This window comes from Stylophora pistillata, chromosome 9 (assembly GCF_964205215.1).
Source record: "Stylophora pistillata chromosome 9, jaStyPist1.2, whole genome shotgun sequence".
Taxonomy (NCBI): domain Eukaryota; kingdom Metazoa; phylum Cnidaria; class Anthozoa; order Scleractinia; family Pocilloporidae; genus Stylophora; species Stylophora pistillata.
In genome coordinates, this window is record NC_142527.1 from 1,441,438 (window position 1) to 1,463,959 (window position 22,522).

The following is a 22,522-nucleotide window of genomic DNA, read 5'->3' on the forward strand; positions in this document are numbered from 1 at the left end:
AAAGCTTTTAATTTGTAATTTTATATTCTTATTACTAGTATTATTTATGCCATCTAGCCTTAGATAATATATGAACTTTGACTTTTTTAAAGTACAGTTGAAGACTTATCTTTCTTCTTGAGAACGCTTTTAATATTGTACAGCGCTTAAGAATATTTTAATAGTTAAAGCACTATATTAAATGTAATAAATTATTATTATTATAATTGAATGAATAAATGAATGAGTTTGCAGTGTTGCGTTACAACAGTGCGGAGGAGACAAATGGAAAGGCTGTTGAATGAATGAAAATATACAAACAAATAATAGACACTTAGGTACACTAAACAGGACCACAATTGATATTTTTCCCTCTATGATTGGTTTCCTTTCTACAGCCTTTCACAACCAAAATGCTCAAATATCGTGAAATTGCCATGCGAGCTTATCATTTCGCAGGGAGGGTTGACAAAGGGGGGGGGGAGGTGGGAGGGTTTACAAGGGGGAAGGGATGGGGTTGAGGGAAAAAGAAAATGACGTTTCAGTATAGTAGCTTCCTATCGGGAATTACTTTTCCTCTATGCAGAAAAAAAATAAGGCAGCTATGATTTCTAATTTATTTTTAGAGACTATGCTTCCTACAACTCAACACGATCCTTAGATCACATTTTCGTGCTCGTTTATAGGAATGGCAGGAACACCACCAGCCAGCTGCTAAGTAACTTATGATTGGATGGATTCAGCAGGTGTCTTGGACGGAGGTTTGCATTCATTACTTTCACAGAATTGTTCAAGCTTGATTTTAATTTTTCTGCGTGAAAAAGAAAAAAAATATAAGAGGGCTGTACAACTGTTCGTACCGACTTGTTTTCAGCTGCCATAATTTTGACTTCCCTTTAGTAAACAGTAAGATTCCTGATACAGAAAGTGGCCACTCGAACTGAGGCAAGTTTAACGGTTGCAATTTCATCCGGGTGCCCTTCAGCTACAAGGATCCGTCGAAATGCATTCGAAGAGCCGTGTTAAGGTAATTTCCAATTTTGTTCTTGTTAGTGAAATTCCACCATTTCATGTTGACGGTGAAAGGGGAATGTTGCAGCTATGAACGAATTGGCTGAGCACTCTTTAAAGGATTGCAGGCAATATTAGAGCTGTAGGGTTTATTAAAGTGGTCTCCAAGGCCAGAACCAAGTGATATTTTTATTTTACAGGAAAATAAGGGAATCGTCCATAAGTGATCGTAAGCACTCATTGCCTTGACACTTTAACTAATGAACGAATTTGATTGGCTCTGCTTCATTGTCGTTGGAGTATACGGTGTAATAGTGGTCGAATTGCAAAAGAAAAATTTCAAGTGACAACAAGCCCATACCGAACTCCACTGTGCACCTATTTACGCCAAATATAAACGCATGATCTGATTGTCTAGAGAGGCCGTCACCACATAGTATTTTACAATCAGCCGATATAGACCTTGAGTTTGCCGCTGGTCTGTTGGTTCTGCGTCTTTAGACAGTTTTGAAAAAAAAATTAATGATTATGATGATAAAGAGCCAATACGGTTCGGGCTTTGATCGAGGATCATACTCTCTCTGCAATGTTTAGTTAATAAAAAGTAGTAGCCTAAAGTACAAAAATATCTTTTATGGAAAGGTCGAGAAAAATCTTCCTTTAGGATTTTTGAACGTCAAATGCCTTATTTCATGTTGGACGCTGGTGAATTGAGGCTCTACACAAAATAACAAAAATCTATCTGAAATTCTTCATCAGATTCATTCATGTTCTTTGTAATTTTGGAGAAAATCAGATGCTTGATAAAATTAATTGAATTATATTTATCTCGCAATGATGAACTTTGATTGGCCGACTAAGCAACAACAAATTTTCATTACCAGACCCCCCCACTATATGGAAATCGCGCGAAGATGTCTGTGAAGAGAAACGAAGAATAATGGCAAAATACGACTGTTTTCTCGGTTTATCCGTGACCAATTATCAAGGGAACATAGCTTAGGAGTTCTTATTTTGCCTTAAAAGGAATCTATGCGATATGGAAGGCGAGGAGGAGAAAAACGACGTAGTATACTCCAGTGGCGATGAAGGTGGCGCTACAGTTATGTCGGAACGAGTTTCCAATCTCGCCAACAGTATTTACAGCGAGTTCGAACGAATGATTCAAAAATATGATCAAGACGTTGTATCAGGACTTATGCCACTTATGGTGTCTGTGTTAGAACAACTGGACAGTGCCTATGGTGACAACAACGAGCAGTTAGTTGAATTGGAAATATTGAGTGATGATAATGAACAGCTTATTACACAATATGAAAGGGAAAAGCAACTCAGAAAGCTTGCTGAAAATGTAAGTGTAATATGTTATCTCTTTTCACTTATTTCATGAAGTATATTCAAATTAATTCTCTAGTATTTTACTTGCCAAAGTTTCGATTAGGGGAAGCTATGTGTCGTTTTTTGTCCATGAATTTTAATGTCTATCAGCCCCTCGTATGAGATTTAGGAAGAGTAGTAGTTTTCTCTTTTGACACTAGCACAACTAATAGCATTCTACCATTGGAATTGGAAAAATGCGTTCAGGAAAAATTTATGTATATTTTTCCATTGATGTTTACAACCGAAAATAATTTCTTCTTGTTATACCATTTTTTTGTTGTTCCATTTTTGACAGTACATTTAAGGAAGGCGTTGTCTTTTCGAAAATAACAACTTTGCTTTGCTGTTAAAGATTTCAGCATTTTTTTACCTCTCCATGTTATTAATACCATGTAAATGAAATATCATTCCACAGTATGTTTCCCACAGTCGCTTACTCTATATAATGCTAAAATTTGTTTTAAATTTGAAAAGTGCTCGCATTAATTAATGTGGCTGTTTCTTCAGACCATTTGGGGTTATGTTAAATGTTTTTTCAAACGGATACATGCCTGATCATCAATGCTTCGTGGGCTTAAGAGAAAAAGTTGTTAAGCACCAAATATTTTAAGATACAGAGAGCTTTGTCATGTTTGACTGAAGATTAATCAAGGATAATGTGAAGAATGAATGTTGGACTTAATAAGGGTAGTGTAAACATTTAATGAAATTATTGTGTTGTCAAACTGTGTGTATACCTTTAAGCCTTCACAGCAAACTGTAAGCGATACCATACAATTATCTCAGCATTATAAATAAAAGCTGGTGGTTTCTCTGCCAACTGTCTGGTCAGATTTTGCTTGTTACTAGTGATTGAAAAACTGTAATGTTGTTAGTGCTACCTTGGATGTACTAATATCATGTCATGCTTGACCTGGTTTGATTTCAGTTGGTGCAATATTTTGCCTTAATTTACAATTCATCCAAAATAAACAGACCAGAACATGCAATTCTGTGAATTTTGATTAACAAGGTCCTTCATGGAATAAAGTTTTTGGTGAAGGAGTGTTAAATAATTGTCAACATCAGAGAAATGTGTGGTAGAATCAGGTAACATGTCATAACTTTTATTGCAGAGATATCTAGAGATAGAGGATCATATTGAAGCTGAAAAGAGAGAATCTCACAAGCAGATTGATACATTAGAACATGATAATAAAAGTCTGGAATCTCGAATCAAAAGTTACCAAGACCATAGTGAGTGATACAAATTTTTCGATATGTTTTGTTTTTATCACTTTAATATCACTGGAGTTAAAACAATGACTTAAAAAAGGTCTCACTCATGCTGACAAATTTTTTTATTTTCAGTTGAACGGCAGGATGAAAGGATATCAGAGATGAAACGTGAATATCATGCTCTTCATGAAAGACATTCAGAGGTGAGTGGCAAATTATGTTGTTTGGGTGAAACTTTGACCAAGGGAAACAACAGGCTATCATGCAAATACATTAAGCCTTGGCTTGAAAATAATCAAAAAGAGGAAGGATCAAGGCAGTTTATGATAAAGGTTTTTAAACAGGTCCAAATAGAATGTTGTGCTTACTGTGAACCAAACCCAACTTCATTTCAAATTTAGTTGTAGTTGCAACATTGTAATTACTTACGTATGTGCACAATCCTCGCAGTAGAGAGTGCTATTTATGCAATAGCAAAAATCAGACCTGAAAAAAATCAGGCCTGTACGGGATTCGAACCACTGACCTCTGCAATACTAGTGCAGCGCTCTACCAATTGAGCTAACAAGCCAACTGGGAGCAGGCCGTTAAGTTGATTCGTAATAAACCCGTGATTGTAAATACTAAATGTTTCTCATAATTCAGAAATAACATATTTGTTTCTTGTAAATGACTTTTTAACCCTTTAGTAGTCTTCTTTAGTAGTATTCTATAGCTGTGTTTGTGAACTTGGCTGATCTAGTTACCACTACCTGAACTTCACACTTGCTTGACAAACATGAATGGTGTGCAAGAAGCATTTGACTTTGGTATTAGTTTAAAATGAAAATTGAAGTCAGTCCTAAACCTAAAACTTATTTCTTCCTACAAATTTCTTTTACTGGTAGTTACTCCATCAACATATGGAGCGGCTGCAGAGAGAGGACAGAAAAGGCTCAGCTTCCACAGCAGACACACCAACCAGAATGCCTTTTAGGTAACAATCACTACTCACAATGAACTCAGAAATTGTTCAGCTCCTTTGTTCTATGTTTGTTTTTGTGGGAAGTTTATTTTCAGTGTAGGAATTTTGCCTTTGTAGTTGTCAGTCTGTTCACTTTTGGTTAGGAATGTAATGGAGTTTCTGTATATTGAGAGTAGAAAAATTAATACTTGAGGAAGTTAAGCAATGTAGTGAGAGATTGTATGATTGCTATTGGATATACCTCCCCCTAATGGGTTTTTTTTTTGTGGATCTTCCTAGGTGAGGTATTTACATTTTCAGGTGGTTCACATTGAGTACTTTCTAGATTTCATACTCCTTTTCTCTTCCCACAGACCAAGAACTGTCTCAACAGATTCTCCGCGGTCTCCTGTTGGAACACCTGTCACCTCTCTTACAGAATTGTTACCTGGCACCTCTCCAGGAGGGCCCAAGAGCATTGATGGTGACATGGTTGTGCCTCCATCGCCTCACAGAGGAGACAGCAATGAAATGTCACTTGAAGAGGAGCAACTTGCTGGCAAAGGGAAAGGTTTGTAGTTCTTTGTTTCTTTTTTTCCTTGATTTTGTTTGTGATTGGTCAGGAATTAATTGCTGACTCAGGATAGGTGAGTATTTACTTGTAAATGTACATGTACTACCTTATTTAAGACTAATTCTTAATAGTTCACACTTGTTTTGTTTCTACCTTGCAGGTAGTGAGACTGAGAAAAAAAACAGTGTTTTGGAAGGTTCTCCTGCTGTCCAAAATATTCCCGGATCTCGTGGTGGTGGTGTTGTTGCCATGAGTGGTGACAGGCTGGATAATAACAGCATTGGAGACGTTGTGAAAGGCACACCATCAAACATAGCCAGTTCATTACAGAGTTTAGATACAGAAACCTGTCACCTCTCAGATGTTGACAACATGCCTATCATGACGGTGACTGATGTTGAAAGAGTAATGTCTGGAGAATCTCAAACTCCTCCAGATGGAAGCTTTGTTCACCTGAGTAATGACGCTGCAGCCATCATGGCCTCGACACCTGAATTGATACCCAACGCTGGGTCTTCGCCTGTCGAGGTGATCAGAAGAGAGGGCAGCAGACAGGGTGGAGAGCGCCCCATATCTTTGGATCTAGAGACACTACCTCAAGGTGTCAGCGCACATTCGTTGTTTGCTGAGTTGTCTATTCAAGAGCCTGACATCATTGGGCAGGTAGACACCGGTGCAGACATCACTGCAATGGTTGGAGAATTGGACACAGTTTTAAAAGAGAATAAAGAACTACTGACTGCAAAGTAAGCTTGTAGTAGTGATGATGTGATATTGGTCAGCACAATACATAATATCTTAGTTTCACTTACTGGTGCTTTTGCAATTTAATTGCAGGACAAAACTTGTTACTCAAAAGAATGATCTTCTAAAGAGAGTTGAGGAGTTGTCCAAGTAAGTCTCTTATTGATCAATCTGTTTGCAGTTCTTTATATCCTCTTGGAACATGGAATAGCTATCAAGTTCTAACTGAATTCTCCTTGTTTGTTTTTTCTGCTGTTTTAGTGAAAAGGAATTGGCAAGAGAGGAAGTTATAACACTTCAGGATACCAAGAGTCGCTTATCACAGCACATCTCAGAGATTGAACAGGAGCTAAAAAGGTCTAAACCATTTGCTTGTTTTTAAATTTAACTTATTATGGACAGTTTAATCTTACACTGTAAGAATGCCCAAAAAAAGAAAAAAAAAGAAAGAAAGAAAAGAAAATTGAACTTGGCCAACCTTCAACCCTGACACTAGGCTGATTGCAATAGCTTATGTTATTTTGAAACTGTCAATCCTAGCACGTAAAATCCTAACCACTTTTTTCAGACTTTCAAAGTTATTGTCCTAATCCTCATGTGGGGATTACTTGCAACAATTTCACCTCAAATAGACTGACTTATGGAGTACTTATATGCCTGATCCTTAGAACAATTAAATTTATTGATATTGCCTCTGTGTTACTCTGCCTATACTTGATTTGTTGCTTCTTGTTCTGTCACAAATTTTACAGGAGGGATTTGTTTTGTGCTGTTCAGAAAATGTAAAGAAAAATCTTCTGCTCATTTACAGGGTGAAAATGGATGCAGAAAAAGCTACCGTGGCTTTAAAGGAGGTAAACAACAGACAAAAAGTCACTCATAACTTAAGGAGATGTTTAAATGAATTTCTTTTTCTATAGCACTTTTTCGTTCATTGACAAGAATTGCAAACCAATTCACTTGATGTCTTGAGACATATCATTGAATTCTTCTTGCATTTTGTCCTGAAAGAAAGTTTCTCTTTTTTTGTTCTGGAAATCGAGGAAGCGATAAAAAGTAGGTTGCTATTTCATAGGCTAATGTTTCAGCTGCTCATCGGAAGAGGTTTACGCGAGTTGAGATGGCTCGAGTGTTGATGGAAAGAAACCAGTACAAAGAAAGACTCATGGAATTGCAAGAGGCTGTAAGATGGACAGAAATGATCAGGTAATTTCAGGCTTATGTTCACTTAGTCTGGAATAACTCATTGATTGGAGTAAGTGTACATGTAGAGAACAGCATGACATCAGATACCATGAAGTTGGTTTATCTTTTATTAGCATGGATCCTATGGATTGTTAGTTTGTCGAGTCCTCGTTTTTGTAGTGCCAATACTTTGTATTTCATTTCCACACTGACATAACAAAATATATTTATAAATCTTCAAATTTTTCTCTTGAAATAATGATGATGAGTTTCATATTGTAGTCCCCTTCACAGTTGAGAATATTGATGATCTAAGAAAACCAACCCACCCATTAGGGAAATAAAACTCAAACTTTAGGTGCCTAAAACCATTACAAGATATGGAACTGTTTTGGTTCTATTTTTTCTTTTTTTAACCTGCCTCAATTAAATTTTCCTTTTATTCTTCATAGGGCATCAAAGGAGAGAAACCTTGAACTGCAGCAAAAGAAGAAATCATCCATTTGGAAATTGTATGTGGCTTATTTGTTGTTAATTGTTAAAAGTTTTAAGACTCAGGATTCTGAAATTTTTCAAACTTGTGCTGTCACAGAGCATCTCATTTTCTGAAACATATCAAAAATGTATTAAAAGTAACTCCAATGTAACACAAAGTGTTGAATCAGTTTCAGTAATCTTTTTGGACCCTCGCCAAAGAAGCCTGCCCCACCCATGGTCAGTATCAGGTATAACTCCCCTCAGGGGGAGGGAGAGTCATCTCCTTCATCTAGACGTAGCAGCTCTGTAAACTCAGGATCTACAGGTTCAATTGCTGTAGCAAGTGGTGGAGGATTTGGTAGTGAAAAGTGAGGAAATTTTATCATTAACGTCCAGTTTCAGTTTATGTCACAAATGTATTTTGGTAGCTTTGACTGAAGAATAAAAATAATTAAGGTTAGGTTTATAGAGTGTATTCTGAGTTCTGGCATTCCCTCAGGAAACTTCTGGTGTTGAAACTGCAAGAAAGGCTCATATGTAGTGAAACCCTCTCAAAGGCTGAAATTAGATGCCTTAGAATTCTGGTCCCAAACTGATTTTTTGTCATACTTACGCAGTTTTCATCTTTTAGCTTTGATCGCCAGCGACTTGTGGAGAGAAGGGAACGCTACAGACAAGTGAGAGCATTTCTTAACTCAGGTGATATTATAAATCCTCCATATTTTTTGTGCTTCTCCACTATATCTAGTTAATTTGTGAACAGATGGTATTTTCCATGCATTTTAAATCCTGGATGTCAACCAAGGCGTTCGTTTGTTTTCAGATGTTGCAGAGGGTCGCATGCAAGCTTATGGCTGGAGTCTTCCTGCCAAATACTCAACAGAAGTTGCAGAAGGAGGAAAAAGCCTGGTGTCTGTCCCTGTACCAGTCTATTGTCGGCCTCTTAATCTTAATGACCCTGGGATGAAAGTATGTTTGTCCTTAAGATCAGTTGATAATATTAAATCAGTAAATGTTCTTTTCATCTTCAAACAAAGAAACTAGTGGTATGCTTTTGCATGTAAACTTATGTTCATTATAGTTAAAGGACAAGTACTAATGCAGTTGCCATCGTGATGCAGATCTGGTGTGCAGCTGGTGTAGATTTGTCTGGTGGGAAGACACAAGATGGTGGCTCAGTCATTGGTGCAACTAGTGTATTTTACACAGACAGTGTGCGTGACCAAGATGAAACAGGAATGGACCCAAAGTTGGAGCCAAAAGTGTCTATGGTTTGGATTGGCAGCAGCACACACTCCTGCAGTAAGGTTACTGTAGTTGATGCTAATTACCCTCAGAACATCTTGGATTGCTTTATAGTATGTACATCACATCTGTTGTGCATCACTCCTGTGCCTGGTGCATCAGAAGGGGATTATCAGAGTTCAGATTGGACAGTTGAAGGTCAATATTATGTGTATCTTTGCAAACTTATTTATCAAAATAGAATAGAATTATCCAACTGTGCTTTGTAGAGTACAAATGACGCGCGAGACGAGTACAAATATCACGCGATATTTGTGCTCCAGAAATATCCGCGAAATTCGCCCGCACTGAATTAACAATTTGGCATGTTAGATAGTAAATCTCTTATTAGACGTTTTAAACACAACGAATATATGAAATACATACATATCTGAACTGCGGTTATGAAAAGTATATGTGCAAGATCCTCGCACTAAAGCAGTGAAAATCAGACCTGAAAAACTTCAGGCCTGTACGGGATTCGAACCATTGACCTCTGCGATATAGTGCAGCGCTCTACCAATTGAGCTAACAAGCCATTCGGGAGCAGGCCATCAAGTTAATTCGACATAAACCCGTAAGATAGTAAGTCAAATAGAACGAGAGGTCAGTGGTTCGAAACCGCACAGGCCTGAATTTTTTCAGGTCTGATTTTCACTATTGCTTAAATAGTGCTTTACTGCGAGGATCGTGCACATATACATTAGACGTTTTGTTGTGTAGTATCACTGAGTATTTTTTCTCGTTGGTTGTATTTTGACTCGCTCCACGGGCTCGTCAAAATATGGCACAATTCGTAAAAATACTCAGCGATACTACACAACAAAACGTGTAATAAAATATATTTATTATCCAACTACACTCCGTAGGGTACAAATAACGCCATAGGCGAGTTCAAATATCACGCGGTATTTGTACTCCAGAGAACCGGTTAGACAGGTTTTCTCGCATCGCGCGAGCGAAGAATTGGATTGAAATTACCAAAAATAATGGCGGACAATTTGAATCATATTTCTGATGACGAAGATTCGGAATGGTTGGCAAATATAGATCCAAGTCTATTAGATGAATCGAGCGAAGAAAACGGCTGGACGACCAGGAAATTTTTTTCATATATTGAAGAAAATAGAAACAGCAACACGACAACGCGCCAATTCCGTTCCACTTCGCATACTTCTGTCACGTACACCCCGTAAATAAATATCCGCGAAACTCGCCCGCACTGAAATAACAGTTTGGCGTGTTGGATAATGAATAACTTGTAAGACGTTTTGTTGTGTAGTATCGCTGACTATTTTTACTCGTTATTTGTATTTTGACTCGCCTTACGGGCTCGCCAAAATACGGCACAACTCGTAAAAATACTCAGCGATACTACACAACAAAACGTCTAACAAGATAGATACACCTGGGGCAAAGCTAACTTAACTGGATTTGCAGAGTAGGCATTAGTGTTACTAGTAACAGTTTTTCGATGTCAATTGTTTAAGAAAAGACACTTATTTATTTGCAGATCCACTTCACAGAAACCCTGACAAAGGTGATTCTACAGAAAGTTCAGGATTCAGTGATCCACTGGGTACAGTTAAAACAGACTCTTTCGATACTTTCCTTTTTTTAGACAGTAGAAGACATCATTTGATGACAGTGCTGACTGCATTTGTGTTGTTTGTGATGTGTCTAGGAGTACAAACAGCCCAAGGATCAGACGCACCAACTGTAACAGACATCACAGCTAGTGAAAATACATCATCAGGAGCTGCGCAAGTTGAAGGAGTTGAGAAAATGAGCAGTGTATTACCAACCATGTGGCTTGGAGCACAATCTGGCTGGTAAGTTACTCTGTGTGTGAATGGTTTTATTATACTAAATGAGGTATTTTTGATTGAGAGTAAATCTGTCTTCGTCTTTAGTACTGTCTGTCTGTGTGAAAAATTTACTGTTGCATGATTCCTTTGCAGTGTGTATGTACATTCTGCCATTTCTGATTGGAAGAAATGTATCCATTCCATCAGACTCAAAGACTCAGTCCTCAGTATTGTGTGAGTACATGAAAGCAATGCCAAAAAGTAACTGCTTCAAATGATAGTATCAAGTCTTATAAATGACTACTAGGTCTACCAACCAGTTATATGCTATCAGGGAATAGTATCTCTCTTTTGTAATGTAAGGTGATTGTCAGAATTTAAATAATTTGCTTGTATTGTAATCTTATGTCAAACTTTACATTGTAGATATGTGAAAACCCGTGTTTTAGTTGCTCTTGCCGATGGTACAGTGGCTATCTTTCACAGGGCTTCAGGTATGTCCACCTTTGCTCTCGTCAGTTTTCTCTCCTTCTAATCTGATATGGTTTTTTTTCTTGTATGTCCTTTTTGGTTTCCAGTAATCAGAAACGAACTTGTTAATTTCAGATGGTCAGTGGAACTTTAACAATTATCACTTGCTTGATCTCGGCCGACCGCATCACTCCATTCGGTGTATGACTGTAGTACACGACAAAGTCTGGTGTGGTTATCGCAATAAGATCCAAGTTATTCATCCCCGAAGCATGAAAGTAGAGGTATTTTGGGTATTAATGTAATTCAGTGCTTTTTAGCGTTATGAGAAGGAAAATAGCTTGTCAAAATGCTGTCATTCAGGATGTTCGAGTTAGGTTGCTTTTATGGTCTTTTTCTTCCTCTCCTAGACCGTGCTGAGTTCTCTTTGTTCATTTCTCTTAATTGTTTTCATGCGTTGTGTTATTCCGTCACTATACTGTAGACGAAGGCTTCTCTTTTCTCTGGGAATTATCAGAACAAGTTTCATGGGGTTGACCGAGTGCAGTAACATAGCAATCGAATATGTTAATTTAGCTTGAAGACGCAATTTTGTTATTGTTTATTTTCAGCAGTCTTTAAATGAAGCGGTTTTGGTTTTGAAAAAGTTATGGAACTAACAAGTTACTCTGAATAATTTTTTAGAAAACTTTTGACGCTCATCCCCGACGTGAAAGTCAGGTTCGTCAGCTGGCCTGGATAGGAGATGGTGTGTGGGTTTCCATCCGTTTGGACAGCACACTGAGACTGTACAATGCCCACACTTATCACCATCTACAGGACATTGATATTGAGCCATACGTCAGCAAGATGTTAGGTATCTCCTTGCTTACTTTCTTACTTACCTTATCAGTGATGGCTAACTGCTCTGCCAACCAGCTGCAAACATACCTCCTTACCACTTATCCCACCAACGGTACCTACTTACTCACCTCTCCTTCTTACTTACCTTATCAGTGATGGCTAACTGCTCTGCCAACCAGCTGCAAACATACCTCCTTACCACTTATCCCACCAACGGTACCTACTTACTCACCTCTCCTTCTTACTTACCTTATCAGTGATGGCTAACTGCTCTGACAACCAGCTGCAAACATACCTCCTTACCACTTATCCCACCAACGGTACCTACTTACTCACCTCTCCTTCTTACTTACCTTATCAGTGATGGCTAACTGCTCTGACAACCAGCTGCAAACATACCTCCTTACCACTTATCCCACCAACGGTACCTACTTACTCACCTCTCCTTCTTACTTACCTTATCAGTGATGGCTAACTGCTCTGACAACCAGCTGCAAACATACCTCCTTACCACTTATCCCACCAACGGTACCTACTTACTCACCTCTCCTTCTTACTTACCTTATCAGTGATGGCTAACTGCTCTGACAACCAGCTGCAAACATACCTCCTTACCACTTATCCCACCAACGGTACCTACTTACTCACCTCTCCTTCTTACTTACCTTATCAGTGATGGCTAACTGCTCTGCCAACCAGCTGCAAACATACCTCCTTACCACTTATCCCACCAACGGTACCTACTTACTCACCTCTCCTTCTTACTTACCTTATCAGTGATGGCTAACTGCTCTGACAACCAGCTGCAAACATACCTCCTTACCACTTATCCCACCAACGGTACCTACTTACTCACCTCTCCTTCTTACTTACCTTATCAGTGATGGCTAACTGCTCTGACAACCAGCTGCAAACATACCTCCTTACCACTTATCCCACCAACGGTACCTACTTACTCACCTCTCCTTCTTACTTACCTTATCAGTGATGGCTAACTGCTCTGACAACCAGCTGCAAACATACCTCCTTACCACTTATCCCACCAACGGTACCTACTTACTCACCTCTCCTTCTTACTTACCTTATCAGTGATGGCTAACTGCTCTGACAACCAGCTGCAAACATACCTCCTTACCACTTATCCCACCAACGGTACCTACTTACTCACCTCTCCTTCTTACTTACCTTATCAGTGATGGCTAACTGCTCTGCCAACCAGCTGCAAACATACCTCCTTACCACTTATCCCACCAACGGTACCTACTTACTCACCTCTCCTTCTTACTTACCTTATCAGTGATGGCTAACTGCTCTGACAACCAGCTGCAAACATACCTCCTTACCACTTATCCCACCAACGGTACCTACTTACTCACCTCTCCTTCTTACTTACCTTATCAGTGATGGCTAACTGCTCTGACAACCAGCTGCAAACATACCTCCTTACCACTTATCCCACCAACGGTACCTACTTACTCACCTCTCCTTCTTACTTACCTTATCAGTGATGGCTAACTGCTCTGACAACCAGCTGCAAACATACCTCCTTACCACTTATCCCACCAACGGTACCTACTTACTCACCTCTCCTTCTTACTTACCTTATCAGTGATGGCTAACTGCTCTGACAACCAGCTGCAAACATACCTCCTTACCACTTATCCCACCAACGGTACCTACTTACTCACCTCTCCTTCTTACTTACCTTATCAGTGATGGCTAACTGCTCTGACAACCAGCTGCAAACATACCTCCTTACCACTTATCCCACCAACGGTACCTACTTACTCACCTCTCCTTCTTACTTACCTTATCAGTGATGGCTAACTGCTCTGCCAACCAGCTGCAAACATACCTCCTTACCACTTATCCCACCAACGGTACCTACTTACTCACCTCTCCTTCTTACTTACCTTATCAGTGATGGCTAACTGCTCTGACAACCAGCTGCAAACATACCTCCTTACCACTTATCCCACCAACGGTACCTACTTACTCACCTCTCCTTCTTACTTACCTTATCAGTGATGGCTAACTGCTCTGACAACCAGCTGCAAACATACCTCCTTACCACTTATCCCACCAACGGTACCTACTTACTCACCTCTCCTTCTTACTTACCTTATCAGTGATGGCTAACTGCTCTGACAACCAGCTGCAAACATACCTCCTTACCACTTATCCCACCAACGGTACCTACTTACTCACCTCTCCTTCTTACTTACCTTATCAGTGATGGCTAACTGCTCTGACAACCAGCTGCAAACATACCTCCTTACCACTTATCCCACCAACGGTACCTACTTACTCACCTCTCCTTCTTACTTACCTTATCAGTGATGGCTAACTGCTCTGACAACCAGCTGCAAACATACCTCCTTACCACTTATCCCACCAACGGTACCTACTTACTCACCTCTCCTTCTTACTTACCTTATCAGTGATGGCTAACTGCTCTGACAACCAGCTGCAAACATACCTCCTTACCACTTATCCCACCAACGGTACCTACTTACTCACCTCTCCTTCTTACTTACCTTATCAGTGATGGCTAACTGCTCTGCCAACCAGCTGCAAACATACCTCCTTACCACTTATCCCACCAACGGTACCTACTTACTCACCTCTCCTTCTTACTTACCTTATCAGTGATGGCTAACTGCTCTGCCAACCAGCTGCAAACATACCTCCTTACCACTTATCCCACCAACGGTACCTACTTACTCACCTCTCCTTCTTACTTACCTTATCAGTGATGGCTAACTGCTCTGACAACCAGCTGCAAACATACCTCCTTACCACTTATCCCACCAACGGTACCTACTTACTCACCTCTCCTTCTTACTTACCTTATCAGTGATGGCTAACTGCTCTGACAACCAGCTGCAAACATACCTCCTTACCACTTATCCCACCAACGGTACCTACTTACTCACCTCTCCTTCTTACTTACCTTATCAGTGATGGCTAACTGCTCTGACAACCAGCTGCAAACATACCTCCTTACCACTTATCCCACCAACGGTACCTACTTACTCACCTCTCCTTCTTACTTACCTTATCAGTGATGGCTAACTGCTCTGACAACCAGCTGCAAACATACCTCCTTACCACTTATCCCACCAACGGTACCTACTTACTCACCTCTCCTTCTTACTTACCTTATCAGTGATGGCTAACTGCTCTGCCAACCAGCTGCAAACATACCTCCTTACCACTTATCCCACCAACGGTACCTACTTACTCACCTCTCCTTCTTACTTACCTTATCAGTGATGGCTAACTGCTCTGCCAACCAGCTGCAAACATACCTCCTTACCACTTATCCCACCAACGGTACCTACTTACTCACCTCTCCTTCTTACTTACCTTATCAGTGATGGCTAACTGCTCTGACAACCAGCTGCAAACATACCTCCTTACCACTTATCCCACCAACGGTACCTACTTACTCACCTCTCCTTCTTACTTACCTTATCAGTGATGGCTAACTGCTCTGCCAACCAGCTGCAAACATACCTCCTTACCACTTATCCCACCAACGGTACCTACTTACTCACCTCTCCTTCTTACTTACCTTATCAGTGATGGCTAACTGCTCTGACAACCAGCTGCAAACATACCTCCTTACCACTTATCCCACCAACGGTACCTACTTACTCACCTCTCCTTCTTACTTACCTTATCAGTGATGGCTAACTGCTCTGACAACCAGCTGCAAACATACCTCCTTACCACTTATCCCACCAACGGTACCTACTTACTCACCTCTCCTTCTTACTTACCTTATCAGTGATGGCTAACTGCTCTGCCAACCAGCTGCAAACATACCTCCTTACCACTTATCCCACCAACGGTACCTACTTACTCACCTCTCCTTCTTACTTACCTTATCAGTGATGGCTAACTGCTCTGCCAACCAGCTGCAAACATACCTCCTTACCACTTATCCCACCAACGGTACCTACTTACTCACCTCTCCTTCTTACTTACCTTATCAGTGATGGCTAACTGCTCTGACAACCAGCTGCAAACATACCTCCTTACCACTTATCCCACCAACGGTACCTACTTACTCACCTCTCCTTCTTACTTACCTTATCAGTGATGGCTAACTGCTCTGCCAACCAGCTGCAAACATACCTCCTTACCACTTATCCCACCAACGGTACCTACTTACTCACCTCTCCTTCTTACTTACCTTATCAGTGATGGCTAACTGCTCTGCCAACCAGCTGCAAACATACCTCCTTACCACTTATCCCACCAACGGTACCTACTTACTCACCTCTCCTTCTTACTTACCTTATCAGTGATGGCTAACTGCTCTGACAACCAGCTGCAAACATACCTCCTTACCACTTATCCCACCAACGGTACCTACTTACTCACCTCTCCTTCTTACTTACCTTATCAGTGATGGCTAACTGCTCTGCCAACCAGCTGCAAACATACCTCCTTACCACTTATCCCACCAACGGTACCTACTTACTCACCTCTCCTTCTTACTTACCTTATCAGTGATGGCTAACTGCTCTGACAACCAGCTGCAAACATACCTCCTTACCACTTATCCCACCAACGGTACCTACTTACTCACCTCTCCTTCTTACTTACCTTATCAGTGATGGCTAACTGCTCTGCCAACCAGCTGCAAACATACCTCCTTACCACTTATCCCACCAACGGTACCTACTTACTCACCTCTCCTTCTTACTTACCTTATCAGTGATGGCTAACTGCTCTGCCAACCAGCTGCAAACATACCTCCTTACCACTTATCCCACCAACGGTACCTACTTACTCACCTCTCCTTCTTACTTACCTTATCAGTGATGGCTAACTGCTCTGCCAACCAGCTGCAAACATACCTCCTTACCACTTATCCCACCAACGGTACCTACTTACTCACCTCTCCTTCTTACTTACCTTATCAGTGATGGCTAACTGCTCTGCCAACCAGCTGCAAACATACCTCCTTACCACTTATCCCACCAACGGTACCTACTTACTCACCTCTCCTTCTTACTCACCTTATCAGTGATGGCTAACTGCTCTGCCAACCAGCTGCAAACATACCTCCTTACCACTTATCCCACCAACGGTACCTACTTACTCACCTCTTCTTCTTACTTACCTTATCAGTGATGGCTAACTGCTCTGACAACCAGCTGCAAACATACCTCCTTACCACTTATCCCACCAACGGTACCTACTTACTCACCTCTCCTTCTTACTTACCTTATCAGTGATGGCTAACTGCTCTGACAACCAGCTGCAAACATACCTCCTTACCACTTATCCCACCAACGGTACCTACTTACTCACCTCTCCTTCTTACTTACCTTATCAGTGATGGCTAACTGCTCTGACAACCAGCTGCAAACATACCTCCTTACCACTTATCCCACCAACGGTACCTACTTACTCACCTCTCCTTCTTACTTACCTTATCAGTGATGGCTAACTGCTCTGACAACCAGCTGCAAACATACCTCCTTACCACTTATCCCACCAACGGTACCTACTTACTCACCTCTCCTTCTTACTTACCTTATCAGTGATGGCTAACTGCTCTGACAACCAGCTGCAAACATACCTCCTTACCACTTATCCCACCAACGGTACCTACTTACTCACCTCTCCTTCTTACTTACCTTATCAGTGATGGCTAACTGCTCTGACAACCAGCTGCAAACATACCTCCTTACCACTTATCCCACCAACGGTACCTACTTACTCACCTCTCCTTCTTACTTACCTTATCAGTGATGGCTAACTGCTCTGACAACCAGCTGCAAACATACCTCCTTACCACTTATCCCACCAACGGTACCTACTTACTCACCTCTCCTTCTTACTTACCTTATCAGTGATGGCTAACTGCTCTGACAACCAGCTGCAAACATACCTCCTTACCACTTATCCCACCAACGGTACCTACTTACTCACCTCTCCTTCTTACTTACCTTATCAGTGATGGCTAACTGCTCTGACAACCAGCTGCAAACATACCTCCTTACCACTTATCCCACCAACGGTACCTACTTACTCACCTCTCCTTCTTACTTACCTTATCAGTGATGGCTAACTGCTCTGACAACCAGCTGCAAACATACCTCCTTACCACTTATCCCACCAACGGTACCTACTTACTCACCTCTCCTTCTTACTTACCTTATCAGTGATGGCTAACTGCTCTGACAACCAGCTGCAAACATACCTCCTTACCACTTATCCCACCAACGGTACCTACTTACTCACCTCTCCTTCTTACTTACCTTATCAGTGATGGCTAACTGCTCTGACAACCAGCTGCAAACATACCTCCTTACCACTTATCCCACCAACGGTACCTACTTACTCACCTCTCCTTCTTACTTACCTTATCAGTGATGGCTAACTGCTCTGACAACCAGCTGCAAACATACCTCCTTACCACTTATCCCACCAACGGTACCTACTTACTCACCTCTCCTTCTTACTTACCTTATCAGTGATGGCTAACTGCTCTGACAACCAGCTGCAAACATACCTCCTTACCACTTATCCCACCAACGGTACCTACTTACTCACCTCTCCTTCTTACTTACCTTATCAGTGATGGCTAACTGCTCTGACAACCAGCTGCAAACATACCTCCTTACCACTTATCCCACCAACGGTACCTACTTACTCACCTCTCCTTCTTACTTACCTTATCAGTGATGGCTAACTGCTCTGACAACCAGCTGCAAACATACCTCCTTACCACTTATCCCACCAACGGTACCTACTTACTCACCTCTCCTTCTTACTTACCTTATCTTACAAGTTATTTACCAAATTACCTACTTAGTTTACCTCATAATCCCTCATACCTACCTACCTACCTACCTACCTACGAATCCCTCGTACCTACCTACCTACGGATCCCTCATACCTACCTACCAACGAATCCCTCCTACCTACCTACCTACGATTCCCTCGTACCTACCTACCTACGAGTCCCTCGTACCTACCTACCTACGAATCCCTCGTACCTACCTACCTACGGATCCCTCATACCTACCTACGAATCCCTCCTACCTACCTACGAGTCCCTCGTACCTACCTACCTACGAATCCCTCATACCTACCTACCTACCTACGAATCCCTCGTACCTACCTACCTACGGATCCCTCATACCTACCTACCTACGAATCCCTCATACCTTCATACCTACCTACGAATCCCTCCTACCTACCTACGAATCCCTCGTACCTACCTACCTACCTACTGACTTAACTATCTACCCACGCACCCACCTACCTTCCAAACCATATTTCCTTACCGATCTATCTGCCAGTCATCTTTCCTACCTGTTCTCCTTGTTTACCTACCTTTCTACCTATCCACGCACTGACGCACTTATTTACCTTCCCACTAGCACTCACCTTTTTTACTTGCCACTTACTACTCTCCCATTCTTTCCACCGACCTACTCACCTGCCCATCTGGCTGCCTATCAGCCTTTCAAACCGAACTCAGTTGTTCCTTATCCATTTTCTTCGCTTCCATTTCGTAGCACTTAGTGCGCGTAAATATTCACCGTTTCTGTTTAAATGTTATAGTAATTTGTTGTTTCTTTTACAGGAACTGGGAAATTAGGTTTTTCGTTTGTACGTATTACGTCGCTCATGTTAACCAATGACCGTCTTTGGGTGGGAACAGGAAATGGTGTTATTCTGTCGGTCCCATTAGTGGCCGCACGTCCTGCTAGGGATGACGGAGAAGCACAAACAAGTTCCCCTGGGACAGGAGCGACAGGAGGTCCAGGTGGAGCGGTTCGAGTGTATAGTAACGAAGGCAAAGATGGAGACACTCCCAGGGGCTCAAGCTTTATGCCTTACTGCTCTATGGTGAGTAGGGAAACATTCGTACATCATCGATGGTTTTTCAGTGCAATTCCGTCTCCTTTTTTTTTTTTTTTTTTTTTACTACAGAAGATGCCCTTTGGCTCTTTTAATTTGGTATTCCAAATGTTTATATGTCCAAAGCAGGAGAAGCAGACAAGCTTGTTGTTTAGACTTGATTAATATCCCTTCCCAGAAATGTAAGCATTCGAGATTTATCAAGACAAGGTTGGCAGTAACCTAAAGGTTGAAACAAACGAAGCGAACGTAGCCGATGCTCCCTTCGATAGTTCACGCCTTTGTATTATCGTTACTCTTCTGAACACTTTACTTGCCCTTTTTACAAATGAACTTCTTTGTTTTAGGTTAACGCCCAGTTGTCCTTCCACGGTCACCGCGACTCGGTAAAGTTTTTTGTAGCCGTCCCAGGCTCCATGAAGAGAGTCTCTCAACCAGCGCCATCCAACAGATCAACAAGTCTCAGTGGCCCACCCGCTAAGTCTAGCCCAGAGAAGACTGTGACCGAGTCTATGCTTTTGGTGTTATCAGGGGGAGAGGGGTATGTCGATTTCCGGTTGGGAGACAACGAAGAGACTGCTTTGGAAGAGCAAGGTGGTGATTTGATATCTGTCACAACTCGTGGTCAATCAACCAATGAGAGAAGCCATATTATGGTTTGGCAGGTGTCAGTCACATGATGACCATAGGTATGGAAAGCGTTAGGTCCTGTTCTGTGCTGCAAATAGCGTCACAAGTGCAGTAGTGTTGCAGTTTGTAATCATTGAATAACTAGCGCGAAGGAGTCTTTACTTTTCTGAAGACATTTCCCATCTCACGCCGCTACAGATGGCAAGCCATACTGTTACTGGTTACGTTTTATGAAATAATTGGAATTTGACCGTGTCCTTGTAAGTCTGTAGGATTAAATTTGCTTCACTTAACAGGACCCACCTTTCCGAAGCAACAAATAAGAGGTTAAAAATAATTTTTTTCCAAAACTCATTTTATTTGTCGATAGACATGTATCATTCACATATCACGACAGCAATGTAATGGCACTGAACCCTTTCACTCCCAAGATGTCATTAGCAATTTTCCTTACGGTCTCTCCTACAATTCGGTATTGGATCAGCTAACAATCTAACTGTCTTTTTTTTATGCTTGATATTGTAAAGAGAAATTCTTTTAGTCACTTTTGGAAGTGAAAGCGTTTAGTAATTTTCTTGGTTCTTGTATTACACACACACGTAAGTTAAACATAATTTAGTTTTAGTGCCTTTTGTGACTGATCAAGTTCGTTGGTCTGTTTCAGTTTTCTGAAGTATTTGTAAATAAGTTGCCAATAATTTCCAGAGTTACGAAATGTATTTTTGGTGGTACGTTGCTAAATTGAGCATTAGTGTTAACTATTTTCCAAGGTTTATTGCCAGTAATAATTGCAACGTAACGAATTACAAATCAAAATATATATCAGGTCATACAATTATCATTTAGTGGAAAGAAAATCGACATGAAAATTAGAGCGCGAAAGGTATACTAAAAAGATTATTAACATTTAATTTTGCCATAATGGCCAGCAGCAAAGGGTATCGGTGAGTTTCATTTTTACTGAAGATTGATGAGAAAAACTTTGAATGGTTTCTATTTTCAACTTTGCACCGGTGTGAAATGAAAACTCACTGTTTCCGAGGTTATAGCCAGACTTAGCTCTTTTCCTTTTTAATGTAAAAAAAAAAGAAAATCTGTTCTACACGCGCCACAACCGCAAATATATCTTACAAAATGCAATCTTGAGTCACGTAACACGTTCATCCATTAGAAAAAAAGCTTATTTTAATCGCGGGTTAAAAATACCTTTTTTTAAAGTCTTTCTTGACTATGCGAGGGAAATGTTGGACTTGGTGCAAAATTTTATTACAAAAAGTGTATCTCTTCATTCATTGATTTTTGTGAATTAAAATTCGTGCTGTTAAGGAAGACGAAAGGGGCATGCAGGGCCGGCTCATTGCTTTAATTTTGCAGTATTTTGCATAGGTTTACTACCCAAAATTGTTAAGTGAGCATGAGGTGTCTGTTCGGCCGAAGAGTGATTATCGATCACTTAAATTTTTACATTTGAAGGAATAGATGGTCGTAAAAAATGAGTAAATTTGTATTCAAAGTAATTTTCCCCATATCTTGTAATATTGTTTTGTAGTTTCTCGACATTATGCCCATATTACCTCTCTGCCTTAAAACAAGGTTAGTGTCGTCCCTGACATAAAGAGATGCGTTTTGGTCAAGTTCAATCAAATATTACTCTCAGAATTAATTTATTATCAATAGCCCATAGCCTCGTTTGGCGTCCAAATAATATGGTAGCTGACTTCAGTGAAGGTTCAATAGTCTTTTGGTTCTATGTATTTATTTATTGTCTGTGGTTTTGTCCATTTGTTATTTTGAACTAATAAAATAATAAACAGATACTAGAATTAAAAAGTTTCATTTTAGACTTTTGAATTTCAGCCTCGTGGGTTACAGGGTGGCTAATTTACTTAAAGCTCATCACAACTTTCCGAAGTCAGGATGAAAATCTTAACGGTGTGGTAGATACAGATGAACAGGTTTGTGTAATCAGTTGTTAAACACAGTTTGTGGAACAGAATAATTAGAAATAACAACAACAAAAAAGACAAACAAGAGTCGAAAGGAATCGGTAGGGTCCATCTTTTAAGTAAATTCGATATTTCC

General features: G+C 40.6%; 1 protein-coding gene across 1 annotated transcript; it reads left to right on the plus strand.

Annotated features, from left to right (window-relative positions):
• The first annotated feature begins 868 nt into the window (after positions 1 to 868).
• Positions 869 to 22,281, plus strand: LOC111327795 (C-Jun-amino-terminal kinase-interacting protein 4). Its single transcript, XM_022932069.2, has 24 exons — positions 869 to 1,006; positions 2,017 to 2,341; positions 3,486 to 3,606; positions 3,721 to 3,791; positions 4,476 to 4,564; positions 4,906 to 5,102; positions 5,266 to 5,851; positions 5,943 to 5,999; positions 6,111 to 6,206; positions 6,661 to 6,703; positions 6,925 to 7,055; positions 7,487 to 7,546; positions 7,700 to 7,879; positions 8,143 to 8,210; positions 8,335 to 8,480; positions 8,633 to 8,954; positions 10,309 to 10,374; positions 10,480 to 10,627; positions 10,757 to 10,837; positions 11,030 to 11,097; positions 11,210 to 11,358; positions 11,759 to 11,930; positions 19,533 to 19,798; positions 20,158 to 22,281. The coding sequence occupies exons 2-24, from the start codon at positions 2,030 to 2,032 to the stop codon at positions 20,488 to 20,490; spliced, it is 3,762 nt and encodes a 1,253-aa protein (XP_022787804.2). The 5' UTR covers positions 869 to 1,006; positions 2,017 to 2,029; the 3' UTR covers positions 20,491 to 22,281.
• The last annotated feature ends 241 nt before the right edge of the window (positions 22,282 to 22,522 follow it).